At 39.7% G+C, this 16,000-nt stretch overlaps 1 protein-coding gene across 5 annotated transcripts in view; it reads right to left on the bottom strand.

The window, feature by feature from the left end:
- The window catches only part of nedd4l (NEDD4 like E3 ubiquitin protein ligase), a 47,510-nt gene extending 33,257 nt beyond the window's left edge, over positions 1 to 14,253 (bottom strand). For all 5 annotated transcript variants that reach the window (XM_054756622.1, XM_054756619.1, XM_054756616.1 and 2 more), the window contains exons 1-5: positions 13,917 to 14,253; positions 11,289 to 11,362; positions 4,643 to 4,724; positions 3,227 to 3,265; positions 2,665 to 2,718 (exon numbers count right to left, since the gene is read on the bottom strand). In XM_054756622.1, coding sequence (XP_054612597.1) covers positions 2,665 to 2,718; positions 3,227 to 3,265; positions 4,643 to 4,724; positions 11,289 to 11,362; positions 13,917 to 13,961 — 294 coding nt within the window. In that variant the 5' untranslated portion in view covers positions 13,962 to 14,253. The remainder of the gene's footprint in view (positions 1 to 2,664; positions 2,719 to 3,226; positions 3,266 to 4,642; positions 4,725 to 11,288; positions 11,363 to 13,916) is intronic.
- Positions 14,254 to 16,000: the final 1,747 nt, after the last annotated feature.

Genomic DNA, 16,000 nt, shown 5'->3' on the forward strand with positions numbered 1-16,000 from the left:
GCGCTACCTTGCACTTGCGACAGACAGCAGAAATAGCCCGAGCCCAGTGACAGCCCAGCATTCCTGACATGATTGGACAAGAGTGGCCAGCGTTCCTGGTTTCCAGGGTGACAGAGGGGTTGCCTGTCGTGTCACGTGACTACAAATGACCCCCTCCCCCCCACCACGCCTTCATGAACATGTGCTGTTGCAATGCAATGCTACCCTCAAGTGCTAACTGGTAGAGAGAGTTTAGGATAGCCGAGAAGCGCTACCCTAACCCGGTCACACAGTGATCTCGTTCTTTTTCTGGATGACCCACAAAAGTAATTATTTTGGCTTGGAAGATGCAAAAGAAGGTATGATTAAAAATACACCAAGATAGACAACTTTGATAAAGCAAAGAGGGCTAAATGTGTGGAGAGATATTGTAGTTTCCTCTGAACTTAAGCACAAATGCTGGTTTTCTAGGCTTCTCTGTTCAGTGATGCTATTTTTGTCCACAAATCAAGTGCCTGAGCACTTGCAGTGTACTTGTGACTGATAAACATGATACATCAATGAATCAGCAAAGGAAATTGGGCTTTTACAGTACTTTGCCCTTTGGGCCAAAATGACTAAGGGAGGTCTTCCAGAACCAAGCACACAATTGACAAAGCTCTCTGTAGATAGCTTGGCATTTGAAAGCCACTGTGTACTAAAAATTAGCGTGACTGTATTGGCGAGTGGTTCGGCCTGCAGTACGTCACCTACTGCGTCACAAAAAGGAAAGCAGACAACCAAGACGCTTGACAGTGCAAAAGGGAGCAGACAACATCGTACAAAAATGTAAATTCCGATTAGTGGACAAGAGGGCATCTTCAGAAGGGAAATACTGACAAAACTATGAAACAGGAGTCTTGTGTTGCGAATAAAAGAAACAAAATGCCAATGTGTGGTCTGATGGCACAAAGCCCAGGTTGCCAATGACATAACCAGCTGAATTCAAACAATGCACAACACTGTTTTTATATACAGTAATCCCTCGTTTATTGCGGTTAACTGGTCCCAGACTCGACCGTGATAAGTGAATTTCGGCGAAGTAGGATTCCTTATTTATGAATGGAATGTTTTTGCAGTTAGAACATAGAAAACCGGACAGATGGTGACATCATGGGTTCAGAGTTGAGTTTCATCTTTGCGTGGGTGACTGTTCCAAAAGTAGCCCTTTTTTTTTTATGAGGGATTGTTATTAGTGACTATTGTACCTGTTGTGAGGTAATTCAAACCTGAAACAAAAGCCTGCTGCTGTCAAAAAATCCGGACTATCCCTTAGGGGTAGTTTTGGACTAATAATAGTATTCAACCACAAAACAGCATGATTTTTATATCAATGTATTTTTGAAAAACCATATTAGAGTCAAACCACAAAATTCGAAGTGGCGAGGGATGCCTGTAATTTTATATTTTGTTTTGACATGAATTTGGAAGCACTCAATTGTCTAAACGGTACTGATAATCTGAAGCTTCAGGTGGGAACCAATTCAGTAAAGATTGTTAAAATGCTAACACACATGCCAATACCAAATCTGAGTCATCCTTTTGGACAAAGCATAACTCAATAAGCGCAAAAGAGGCCCTTCAAAATAACGCAGGCCACTGTCCTCGCATGCACCTAGAGACGGTTGGAAAAGCCCCTCCTCAGACATATAAGGAGAGAGCTTGAGGCTTGCTTAAGCTCCACTTTCATGTGTCATCCCGCTTCCACTGCAACACAACGCTTACTTGTTGGGGGGGGGGGGGGGGGGGGTATGTGAGCTGCCCTTTTCTTGGAAGGCTGTATCCCAGCAATCCCCCCCTTCTACGCTGTTGGTGCACTATATACACACGCTGTATGTGTGCATAAAACCACAACAGGAGTTGATGTTTATTATCTCCTCAAAAAGACACTCGTCAGCCAGGAGCATAAATTGTATCCTGGGATGCATCCACTAATGGTTTTACCAAACGTCATAATGACCATCCAGGTTCTAAAGTTACTGAGAAACCATAAGAAATAAATCGTAAATGTCCTACACCTGCTTCAGTGAAAGCATTTGCACAGAAAAAAACACTTTCGTCTTCTCTATCTCGGTTCAAGATGGCTAGAAGTGAATGGAGATGTGTGAATTAGTAAATTAATCATCAAGTGTGCTATTTTAACTGCTCCAACACTTGACATTACATCTTGTTGTTATGGCAATGGGGCTTAGCTTCACAAGTCAATGAAACTAGCTTTTTCCTTAAGAAAATGACATAGAAGGACGATTGTTGTTACTGGCAAAAAAGGTTGCAATTCTCAAACCCAGTGTTATTAAATTTGGCAAGGCGTTAATTTCAAGTCGATGAATGATGACTCCTGTGGTAAAAAATAAAGTAAAGGGATTCCAAAGGGCTACTTGAGAATGTAGTAAGGGCCGGCAGGCAACGGCAGTTTTATGATCAAATTACATTTGGGTGATTTTAAATCATAAAAGATAAAAAGAGTCATAGCATTACTGGAAAAACCATCATGTCTTGTACAATGGAAACTGAGTTTTGTAAAAAATAGTTAGAAAACAAATGGGGAAAAAATGCATAATTGCATGGAGGTGTAAAACAATGAAGCTGTTGCCAGGCGGGGATGACAATTAACACCTGATGAAGAGGTGGACGATTCAATCTTACCAATCTGTTTTCATCAAACACCTCGAAGAGAAGTCTGTGATTCTGAGGACACACCTGCATTGGCAACAAAAACAATAGGACAAGTGTTAATAATGTCAGCTGGCATACAGCACTAATGTACAGCCTTGCAACACTTGTAGTTAATCTGTAACGCATAATAATGTAGGCTTGAACTGTGATTATTTTATCCACGGCCACCGTGAAGCTCTCACAATACAAACTAGAGTGCAGTCACAGAAAAGGAATTTAACTAATAATAACTAAACTCCAACCACATGCGCCATAAATCAAAATGTGCAAAAGACAGGCCGCCATGGTGGAGGATCTTGGGGAAAGAGGAAGCCTAACATACAGACCTGATCAAAATTTTAAAAACCAGTTGAAAAATTGCTAGGAGTTGCACTTTGCACATTTGGATCTTAATGAGGTTTTAAGTAGCGCTACAATATGCAAAATGCAAAATGCAAATTCTAGCAATTTTTCAACTGGTCTTAAGATTTTGATCAGGTCTGTATGACTCAACAAGGAACAATTGAAAAAAAAACAAACAATGACCGCTCACCCTGAAGTAGAATTCCTCATTCCATTTGGGATTGAGAGTCTGGAACGTAAAGTATTCACAAGGTTAGTCTGAATGCAAAAGGATTTACAGAAAAAACACAATAAGCCATGTTTCCACCAAGTGGTACAGTGCAGTTTGTTGCCAAAGCCGGGATCTCTAATTAATACCAGGTCAAGAAACATTAGCATTAAAAGCTCCTGATGCTTTTTCTTAAATTAACTCATGAGCATCCAGCAGCTGTCTACTTCTGCATGAGCTTTAAAATGTTGATTGCGCTACTCAGCTTTGAAACTCATGCGTGTTACAATTGCCGTGCTGCTGTTTACAATGAATGCATCAGCGGCTCCTTACTGCTATAATATTGGTTCTGTTGCTGCTGTGTTGTGCAATATGCTAATTAATAAATGACCAGCTACATTTTCCTTAACACTTTCTCATGCACTCCAAACCATTATTTAAGTTTAGCACTGCTTCTTCCTATTCCTTTTCAGACATGCTGAATTGTGAAAATGTACCCTCCTGATGTTCTGTAATGTAACTCAAATCATAACCATCTAAACATTACACTTTCAGTATTTTATGGTCTTGAGATCTTACGCCTTTGGTCCTTTAAACGTTATACAATACTATTTAATAAACTTAGCAACATTTTCATCTCTGCTAAGCATCACCGAATGAACCCACGGCCCTGAGGACAATAAAATACACACAAATTCTTCTTGCCACAAGCTAAAACTTTTATCTCCGCAACAAAGATGAAAAGGTGTCCCACTTAAAAGACACAAAGTCCACAGAGGAGCAGTGATTCTTCTTTTTTCTGCTCCACATAGCAGTGTATTGTCAGCTATTTATATCCTATAAGGCAAGCATGGCCACTGGCAGCATATGTCTGCCTGCACGGGGGGGAGCCTGCCTGCCTGCCTTCCTTGATAATATGGAAGATGGAAGCACCTTGTTGAGCAAGCAATCAAAGCTTCATGAGAAAAGTCCCATGTTAGATTTTCAGGTCAAATCATTCCACAATGCAGGTAATAAATAAGAAGTTATGTTGAAAGGCATTGTGAAATATCTTCCGAGTGAGGTTTGCAAAGCGGAAAGTAATCGTTTCCCCTGCTGTGGTTACATTTGCACCTGAAAATAGCCCACCTGGGTAAAAGAGCTTGGCAAACATCCTTGTAAAAAGCACAGCAAAACCCTCTTCCTGAAGCACTTGGGTTACAAACGGGCGTGTGTGACGAGAGACAAATGTAAGTAGCTAGACATTAATTGTGTGCTGCAGCTGTAGGAGGACATCATTAGACCTGGCATGGCTAATCTGATAAGGTTAAAGCAAATTAGAGCTCATGCTAAGCTCCAGCAGAGGTGAGGAAGAAGAGGCAGAATGCTGCAGGTGCCATTTGGTCATCCACGACTTACCTTTTTTATGGTTTTTGTCTGGACTAGGGCGAGTTCTCGGGTTTCATCCGCGACATACAGGGAAAGTTTGACATACGGATCACTACAGGAGGGAAGAAAGAGAAATAAAAGTCAGATTTCAATCTCATCCTTCAGCTTGTTCACATTTTCCTACAAAATAATAGAATTTTATTACATATTTCTTCAAGCACAACATGTTAAAATACTGTACTTTACAGGTAATTGTTTTTAACAGTTTACAGATTTAATAAATGCTGCTTTCAAGAATTAGTTCTTTTTTTAATGACTTTTTCCCTTTTTTTAATTTTATTTTTTACCATGTTCCTGTCGCTATTGTCTTGTTACCATATTCCTCACTAAGGTTCGACATAAATAAGATATTAGTCCAGTAATTTATGGTTAAGAATTCTTCTGCTGATTGTGCGCAATTGTCAATTCAGTGCGTCTTGAAGCAACAAAATTTCACTACTGCATCCAGCAGAGGCGCTGTTGATTAAGTGTCGTCTAGTTTGCTTTCTGGTGATCCTGTTGTTACCTATACTATATATGACAAAGAAATTTAAAGGTTATGTTTCAATGTTGAAACAAGGATTACAGTGGAACCTTGGTTAGCGTCATTAATTCGTTCCAGAAGGTCTGACTTTAACCGAAACGGATGCTAACCAAATACATTTTTCCCATAAGAAATCATGTAAATCCAATTAATCTGTTCCAGAAAGCCAAAAATGTTAACACAAAACATGTTTTTATAGTTTTACATGCAACAAAAAATTCCAAATGTACATAGATGAATGAAAGGGATAAATGGAACATTTAAGGTCACTTTTACCTTCATTGAAGACAGGATTCTTGATGTGAGTGTTCCCAAAAACACAATATGGCAGCGAGACACCGCACGGATACCACCTTTCTTTTTTGGCATAAATTATTTCTTGAATTCATGTGTTTCTTACCTCAATACCCCAAAATGGAGCCAAACAAAGTCCCAGGTGCCAGCACTCTGAGAAAGAAGGTGAAAAACACCACTGAATTGAATTGAATTCAAGAAATAACTCATGACAAAACATGAAGACGGTGTCCTTGTTGTGCCTCGTTGTGTCTCGCTGCCACATCGTGTTTTGGGAACATTCGCATCAAGAATCAAATCAGTGAAGGGAAGAGTAACCTTAAATGTTCATTTATCCCTGTCATTTGTCATTTTAATGCAGTTAGAATTGTTTTATGCCTGTAAAACTATAAAAACGTGTTTTCTGTTCAAATTTTTTTAAGTCAACCTCTGACAACATAGACGGGCTACTTTGTTAGAAGCTAAGGATGTTTTGTGATAAAAATACATTGAGAGCACAGTTGGATCCATGCAGTGTACATCTTCGACGTTAACCGGGGCGGACGGTAACCAAGATTCCACTGTATTCTTAGGATAAACACCTTCCATTTTTTTCCCCCATAGTTGCTAAAGGAAATGTAATCAAATACTCTTTTTTAACTAGATTTTATATATGCATGATTTTATATATAGACAATACATGCATTGTCTTCCACTGAGGACCAAACGCATAAAAATTGAAGGATGTGGGGGCCACTTTGAAAACTAATCCAATCTTGGTTAAGATATTCCAAGTCGTTAAATATATTTAAAGACGAGAACTGCCATGCTTGCCTAGGTCAATTAAAAAATAAAAAAAAAACAAAAAAACACGCTGCAGTCCAAAAAAGGCCCCCAGGTCGGACTTGGTATACCAAATCAGAATTTTACGAACTTTACAAGAGACAATGAAATAAATAAGAAATGAAATACAATGAAACATATATAAAATAATCAATACACTGATCAGATACAGTTGTCAGTCTTCTCAATTAAGCAATAGCTCAGTGATTGCTTGCTGCAGCGCAGCACTATTAACCATGGTAACCACAGCATTGTGCAGGTGTCGCATTGTCTGTTCAAAGCCAGCATTTCACTCTCGTCCTTCGAACTTCACTAGCGGGAGGAAAATTCTGTTGCGCTAGGTAAGTACTTTGTCACCACTAGAGAGCCTGCTTGTTTACAGCTCTGTAACCGGAGCCGACCCAGAATACCCCAGATAAGAACTGCTTGCGTTTTGAAAATTGGGAGATAAGGTCCATAATGTCTTATTGACAAGGCATGGGGGCTAAAAATGGAAAGAGCGTACCATTGCCAGAAGTAGCAGAAATAAAAAAAAAAAAATCAAACAATCATATGTGTCCTCTTTTCTTTTTTTTTTCTCTCTTTTTTTTTTTAAAAGGCATCCGGCTGGTTTAAAAGAGGATGCTGCAGAGAAGAGCTCAATAGAGGCACAGCTTTGGAACTCGCATGGAAGCCTCATAGCTCAACAGAAGTGAACGAAATTGTGAAGTGTCGTATTTCTGTTTGTTTATCTGTCTGTCCAGTACGGTAGCGGGCCACTTCCTGGTTCAAGGGGGATGATAAGGTGACAGGACAACACCATTTTTATTTCTACGTCCCGAGGAACAATTTCTTTGTGACTCTAAAGTCAAAGAGAGAGAATACACCAAATAAAAATTGTGCTTGTTTGTCTCAGTGTTTTTTATGGATAATAACGGAAGACCGACGTAGTACTCATTACAGTATTACTAAGATATATTGTTATTGTGTCTGATAATATCGCCCGACCAATATTATCAGCCAATATTGTCATAAAAATGAAACAATAGGTTCAGTAAAGCGTCTTTCTTTAATACTTCGAATCTAATATCACACCTCAGGAAGAATCACTTAGAATCACACAAAACTAGCATACCTGCAGCAAAATAAGGAGTTGAATCGGCCCAGTTTATAATTTCATTGATTGTATTAGTCCAGAGTTTCATACTTTGCACTTTGTTGTGCCACATAGAAATGTGCAGCTTCCCAAATTGCGTCATTGACAGTATTTTTAATTGGATTCTTATTTGTGAATTTACTACGACTACCCTGTCATGACACTTGATTTTCTTCCCTGGACTTTTTGATGATCAAAAAAATGTAAATGGCTACTCTGTTGACTTTTAAAACAAATGTCACAGCATAAGTTATCATATATTTTGTAGTACAAGTAAGCTTGTACTTCACAGCGATCACAGCTTTTGTCTTGAATGGGAACCAAAGGCACTATTTTCCCGGTATGAAATTTGCTTTAACTTCTTTTATACTTGGGGTAGAGAAGTGAATGAGGTATCAAATTGAAGTTCAGGTCATGTTTTATCAGACAGAATTAATCACAGACTTGATTTTACATTTCAAAATGTTGTAACATTCCTAACATATGTTCGCTGCAAAACTTCTGTCAGTGTATTCTTGCTAGTTGCTGCACCGTTCTTTCAAATGGCTTCTCTGATCAGGAGGATTATTGGTCCCCCAAAAAGCCCCTGCTTCCATCAGCCCGTACAGGTGAGAAAGTTTCAACACCTAATTGAAGATACCATACCACATTCATTTGCTGAGGAATTTGCATAGTGTCCCTCATCGGGTGCAAAGTGCAGGTTTGGATTGCACTATTTCAAGTAAAGAATTCATCATGGCAAGCTATACCAACTTCTGTTCATCCTGATTTTGTATTGCATTTTTAACTCATTTTTTTGTACTCATCAATCACTTATTCTTAAATATGGCACCATTATTAATGATTTATACCTGATTCCCTTACAAAAACAACGTTAATCTGGGAAACTTCACCTGCACTGTCCAGTCACACTGGTTGAATTTTTGGCTAAAAAGTTACTGAATCAATTTAAAGTTACTGAATCGTTTCGGATCGTATCGTTGTAAATGAACAGAACATAAAAATAAAAAAAAAATCAATTAAAAACAGAACATAATTATTCCAAAACAAATTCATTATCTATTTTCAACAAAATTTTATGGGTTCCTCATCGGCACTCGTTCCACCCCTCGCATGGAAATCGGTTACCATGTTTTTGGTTAAACCTGCTAACTAACTAATTAACATTGATCAAAACAATAACTCTCGCCCTTATGAAGCAACAACGATGTCCTTTACAGGTGATGTTTCCAGAAGGAAGCTTTCACACTGAAATAACACACTTTTCATCCAAAGGGTAAAAGAAAATGATTTTGTCCAAAGAGAGACTAAGGGCAGCGAGAAAATGGAGCACTGCAGCAAAGTGGAGACTGTGGAGTACAATACTGCACTGTCCGTAAGGCACAGTGACAGGGTTCATGATGGATACTACATTAAGTAGGTAACATGTAGGGGATGGAGCATGGTTGTCATAAATAAACATGGAGGCTATACTGTGTTGAAAACAATTCCCTCAATATTTTGGTACGGTAATGTAGGCAGCATGCTACCTTTTTAGTGTTCATACCGCTTCAACCCTAAAAAAAAAAAAAAGCAAAAAAAAAAAGCGCGGAACTTGATTGCTAATTATCGCCTCCGGGAACCCGCGGACTCTAATTGTGTGTTTGTGTGCTACTGTTATGTGCTCTGACTAAACAGGAACAATTGGCCTGCTGTATCTTCAATTCACTGACAATCTCACTTGTCTTCTTGGAGAAAAAAAAAAAAAAAAAGGAGAAGAGAGCCGGCTGAGGAGAACAGAAGGGCTGTTTCAGCTCTTGGGAGATGACAGCAACCATCATGCCGTCTGGATTCAAGCAGTCGCTGTTGTTTGACGGCATGTGAACGCCCCTAATGTCAACACTTCTAAGCCCAACCTCAACGCGTAAACTGATTTCTAATGTTCTCCCTGCCTTCTTAAATAAGTTGACATTTAAGGCACACAGTGGCGCAAAACCCTGAGACATTTACCATTTAGCACGTGTAGATAACAGGTTAAGCATTGACTGGTGGTTGCATGGTGTAAATTAATAATTGATCACAGTGTCTTTGCACTAGCGGGAAATAAAAGCGGAATGTAAAACAGGGGAAGGCGGGAGAGTTGTAGGTTTACAATGCGGAATATTATGCAACATCGTATAAAAGTTAGGCTGAGGTCAGAAAGAATGGGACAAAAAGTGATGAGATGATGTTTTGAAGGCACTAAATCACTTGTGTCCAAACCACATGTAAGAATGTTGGCCATTTAAGAGTGTTTAATAACAGCGAAAACCAAAATTTGACCAAAAATTAATTTAAAGGATTAGAGCTTTGGCTTTTTTCAAGTTGTTTTGTGACAAAATCATAGAAGCCAAAGGGGAGAAACATGACAACAACAATAGAACTTGATGTTTTGTATACAACTTGATGTAATGCTAGCGTAGTGGCCAAAGTGCTACACACTTCCTGGCTACTCAGTAAAATGTGTCTCAGAGCGTAAAGATAAAAGACAAAAAAACAGAACTTACTATGCAAAGTAGTACAAGCCCTATGGGAAACACGGCGTAACATTAAGGAGTGGGACAGGAGGACGCAAAAAATAGCAACACTAGCATATAGCTGTGTGACATACAGTGTTAAGTGGTGTTTACACTTGCATGCATTTTGCCTCTGCATTGCCTCTGAAAATGAAAATGATGCGCATTGGCACGAAATGACCACGGTCCCACACGACTTATTTACACCTTGTCAAGTCTGTTTACATCTAGTGCACGACAACAGTACGCCCGAAGTGCATTGCTTCAGCATGGGTATGCATTGTCATCACCACTTCCTGCATCCGTGAAGCAGTCTAGGCATTATATGGTCCCGCGTGACGCCACACAACAGCAGGCATCACCCCTACCTTCATTAATTCATCTATTTCCAGGGGACCTACAAGATGCTGAACTATAGAGAAGAAGCTCATGCAGATAAGAAAGGTAAGTCTATATTATCTTGCAGCTGCAGAAAGAGAATGCAGAAAGAGCAGGAAGGAGGCATAAACTACAAAAAAGAGGCACGGACAGTGTGGAAGAGGGAATTGCTGAGTAGAAGACAACGCTTTGGGCTGTGGTGGAAGTTCACCCATTCATGTGAATGAGACGCACTTTGATACGCACTGACCCCATTGTTTAAGCATAGGCTGTGGTGCGTTCATGGTGCGTTCACGACTAGTTCACAGAAATTATGTCTGCCACAAATTTTGAACATTTATAAGCTTTCTTTGCGCACTGGCACGCAGCCCCGCAGAGTTTACACATACTGCCCACCTGTTTACGACCAATTTACTCTTTGGCATGTCATTGGCACACAAAATTGCTTACCACTGAGGCAAGTGTGCGCAAGTGTAAACATGGCTTAACATTACACTCAGATTTTAACAGCAACATTATGCTAGGCTAGCCTGTTTGCTGAAGAAAACAAAATGATCACACTTACAGCTCCCGCATCTGTAGCTGATTAACGAATAGTTGGCAGAGCTATATTTTAAGATGTGTAGCAAAGCCTGTTGTGTTAATTGTGTTTGAAATTAGAGGTTCCACTGTGCAAGACTTTATCTGGCAAAAATGCGACAGAGGTCAGGAATGAATATAGAGAAGGAGTAGAGTCATGCAAGGTAATCATTTGTTCAAGCGGGAGCTAAAGGTCTTTTTATGCTGAGGAAAAAGTAGTGAAAGTTTATAAAAATGGGCTGACAGGTTCAAAGAGCACAGACGTCATTTGAGCCAGCGTGTGAGCTTTTGTTCTCAGCCCCCCATATTTCTGGTATGTCCACAAATAAAGCACAATTCTGTGAAACTCACCTGGCTCCGATGATGTCTTTCTTGGCCAGATCAATTCCTGCAATGACCTTAACCCGCAGCACTCTGGTTTCATGCTGCAGAAGAAAGAGACGTTTAATCAAATTTATATTAATCCAATATGCAAGGGGTGTCCAAACTTTTTCCACCGAGGGCCACATACTGAAAAATCAAAGGATGCAAGGGCCGCATTTTGTAAAGTATACTAAGACGTTATATAGATTTGACAAGCAAAAACTACATCTCAGCTTTGTGATATAGGTCAAAAAGCATATTACTAATATGAACTTCGCGATTTACTCTTTTTTCCCGCCCCTTTTTGCTGTTGTTCTTCTTAAATGACTGACTTTATCCCCATAATATTTTGACTTTATTCCCATAATACTTTGACTTTTTCCTCTAACCTATTTTTCCAAAAATTACAACTTTATTTTGTTTTGTTTGTTTCTCAAAGTTGCCCTGGGATTGACTGGCGACCAGTCCAGGGTGTATCCTGCCTCTCGCCTGAAGTCACCTGGGATAGGCTCCTGCATACCCACGCGACCCGAGTGACAATAAGCGCTCATAGAAGATGGATGGATGGATGGATGGATGCTTCTCAAAATATTACAACTTTTAAAAAATTACGTATTTCTTCTTTAATATTTCAACTCACTGCTACTAAAATGACATTATTTTTCCTCATACTATTAAAAGTTTCACATAAAATTAGGTCTTTTCCTCATTAGATTCCAACTTCTCTTACTATTTTGACTTTAATCTTGTAAAATTTGAGCTGTTTTTCCATTTCTGCTGATGTTTTTTTTTTTTTATTTTCCAAACATTTCAACTTTGTTCTTGTAAATTCTCTTCTCTTATGACTTTATTCCTGTAATAGTTTGACTGTATTCTTGGAAAATTACTGCTGAAAATTTTCCATTTTTGCTGTTGTTTGTTTTTTTATTTTATTTTATTTTTATTATATTTTGTTATATTTTTGGAAAGTGCCACGGGCCAATTAAATTTTTTATTTTTTTTTTTTAAACAGCTGTGGGCAATAAATGGCCCCTTGTCTGTACTTTGGACACCGCTGCAATATGCTAAGAAATACATAAAGAAATAAACAACCTGTCCCTTGTGTTATTAGCCTCAACTTTTTGCTCTTTTTTCCCCTTTTTGTTGTGGGTCTGGATTTGGAATTGTATTTTCAATATGTGCTGTGGGCAAATAAAAAAAAATTAGCTGTGGGCTGCAAATGGCCCCGTGGCTGCAATCTGGACACCCCTGCACTCAGAGATATACTCAGGACTACTCTTATAAGCAATATATTGATAAGCATTTTGCATTTTTGCCTCTTCCAGTGAGGCTTGTACCGTAGTACAACACAACCAACAAGTAATGTCACTTTTACTTGTGAATAGTTGGGTTCAACCGCCGCAGGGAACACATTTACAGTCTTGTGACAATTTGGGTTGCTGTTGTGGCGAATAATTGAAGACGAGCCAAGCCTCACCAAAGTTCATTACGCTGTCGTGCTGTGGAATGGCCTTGTGGGCAAGCCTACAACCTTCTACCTTCTAATAATGACTGACAGAAAAAGGTCAACGCAAAAAACTGTGGAAAAAAAAGACAAATGCGCAAGTTAGCCATCATTAACTTGTGTTAACACCCAGTAAATAAACAGGTCTTGGTATCATGCGATGCAGTTCTACAGTAAGGCATATTTTACATTGAATCCCCTTAGATTGTGCAGAAAAGTGTCAATGGAGTTCAAATAGCTACCTCAGCTCAAACAGACACTGTGCACTTGAAGTCCACACTTCCTTTTATTCCCTTCAGGAAGAAAAAGTAACAGCAGTAGGCGGCTGTAGTCATCTTTACTATAACTGATACCATCATACACACCACTTTTTAATGTGATGTGGGGCTCAGTGTTCTCCTCTCTGTGCTTCTGTCGCATCCCAATCGAATACCCAGAGCTTTTCAAATAAAAAAAGTTGTGCAAACTGTGCAATGCCCTATGACTTTAACATGCCAGGCTATGAAGTATTGCAACTCTTTGCACAGTCCAGCGAGTTGCCAAGCATGCAAATCTCCCCCTACAGTGACAGATAGGCCAAGAATACTGATGGGAGACAGAGGGGGTAACTCATCGTGCTGAGGCACGCCCCTGCTTCTGCTTCTTGACATCCCAAAAGGAACATGTGAAAAGTCATTCATCGGGATCATCTCTACTGTCCCACTTAGCTGAAATGACAACTGCTAGGCTACCCATCATGCGCATGCTTGACAGCTCAACATGATGGGTATAGATCCCCATTGTTAGTGGTGACATGAGATGTTATCCCATATAAGCAAGACATAATCTTCTGTACGTATGAAGGCAAATCTTGGCTTTACCGATTAGTCATTCATTGATTACACTGATTAGATCACTCCCTCATGGCAGGTTTGATGTCCTAAAATAAATTTAGGTAAAGAGGAGGGCTGCAGGAAAGTAACTGACAGCTGCTTGGACATTACTATGGAATGTGGGTGAGGGCTCGTTAGCTTGACCGCCAGCTAATGCTAGCATCCGAAGCATCCGTGTTGTTACTGCCGTCTCGCCGTCGAGCGGCACACGATCGAGCAAGCTCGGGTTTGCGTGCTTACCTCATCTTCTGAAAGTCCATATATCGGCTCGTAATTCGTAGCCATAAAGCCAGCGATCCCCAGCGACACACCGCTAAACACTAAGCTAGCTAGCTAGCTTCGAACAATAAAGTCCCACTTTGCTGCCTCTCTCTCTAGCCGTCTCCTATGTCGTGCCGTTGGTGGTGAAGAGTCCGGCGCTTGAGACCACGACGTCGCAGCGGAGACAATGCGGTTTTATCGTCCAAGATACACGCTCGCCAGCGTGTCCCCGATCCAGAACACGACCTGGGTTGTTTATAATCACCAAAGTGTTCGTCAGAGACAAGATCGCTTTTGTCAACTAGGAGCTGACCCCCTCCTCTCGAAATATTGTGACACTTGACTTGGATAGGCTCAGCCAATAATGTACCAGGTAGGCGTGATTGCTGGTATCATCGACCAATGAGGGGTGTCCTTAAGTTTCCCCCACGCCCAGTTGGAACGTATACAAGGTGTGGAACTGCTTATTTTTCGGACTTCCACGCAAAGTATATAACTTAAACATCGCCACGACCATATTATCTGTTAATTGAATACATCATACAATACACTTTAATACATCACAAGGAGTTTATCAATATAGGCGCAATTTCGAGGTAGCCAGGTCGAGGGCGGGGCTTTAAAACATAGAGCCAGTCAATGTTAACGGGATCCAAAAAAACATTTACATAAAATATAGTAAATGACCGACGTGTGAATGTAAAAGTTGGCTCAGCAGTCCAGGATGTCCCAAAAAGATGACGATGACAACAATTATATTTATTTTGATAAGAATAATAGCTATGTCATTCATTCTCATTCCCACGCGCCCAATTAAATTGCGATATGTCCACCTGTGATTGTTACAATATGATAGTGTACAATGTTAATATACACAGTTAATATAATGTTAATGTAGATATTTACATTTCTATAATTGTAAATGATATTTTATGATTATTATTAGGATTGATAAGCCACCGAAAGTGCACTGGTTTAGGCTGAAAAGCATTTCCGGCAAAGATTTTCAATTTGAATATTACGTTATTCTTATTTTTAGCAGTTGTCACGCGCAGCAGTTTAACGTGCTAGATTTTTATACACCTCAATTCAAAATCTATCTTTTATGATCCTTTTAAAGATGAAAAAACGTTAACATAACTGTTCAATGTCAAACACTGCACCTTTGGGGACAATTATTTGCATAAAAACGAGAAGAGATCATATGTAAGTATGATTTTTTTTTAAAGAGTGTAATATTGTTATTGAATGAAATAATTGGACTGCTGTGGCCTTTATTTACCTTTTATTTCTGTTGGGGATGAATAAAGTATCTTTCCAGCCATCGAGCTAGCTATCTTTCCATGCTCATTCCACTAGATGTCACTGTGTTGCCAAGTATAGTTGAGCAAGTATATTGTACAGTACATGCAAAACTAATAAAATGCAGAATAAAAAGACTGTACTGATAAAGTGTATTATTTGTTTGCAGGTTGTTCTCTCATTTCCCATAAGAGCATTAACCAAACAGCAGGTAGAGTCAGATGAGTCGACCATATTCATTAATACACACAGTAACACTAACACAAAGGTGGCTGTAAAACTCCCCTTAGGAGAAAGTATGTCAGACAGAAGGCAAATGGGATGGAAAGAATTGATATCCACTTGCTCGGTTGTACAGTGGCATCCAGCATGGCTCACTGTTGACTTTTAAATCAACAGGAAGAGCAGATGGCTACATTATATAACACTATTGCTTCTAAGCAGAGCTGAAAGAGGATAGGGGGAGTCAGAGATTTCCCCAGCCACACTTGACACAAGGCCATCTTTTGCTTGGGTGTTTAAAAAGCGTGATCACATTATTATTACCTTTCTATGCTTATTCCCAAATACATGGGAAGGGTTGACAAAGAGACGGAGATATAAGCAGGCACGCTGTGAATGACACAGGAGGTGCATGCGGCAGTGGTTTTAGCATCGAGTGAATGGACAACTTGCAGTACCGTGTGTGTTTACACTGCATGTAGAGCGTGTTATGAGTCACTGAAGCGTCCTAAAGCCCGTGCTGTCCTTGAGGTGAATTA

This window comes from Dunckerocampus dactyliophorus, chromosome 17, assembly GCF_027744805.1.
Source record: "Dunckerocampus dactyliophorus isolate RoL2022-P2 chromosome 17, RoL_Ddac_1.1, whole genome shotgun sequence".
NCBI classification, from domain to species: domain Eukaryota; kingdom Metazoa; phylum Chordata; class Actinopteri; order Syngnathiformes; family Syngnathidae; genus Dunckerocampus; species Dunckerocampus dactyliophorus.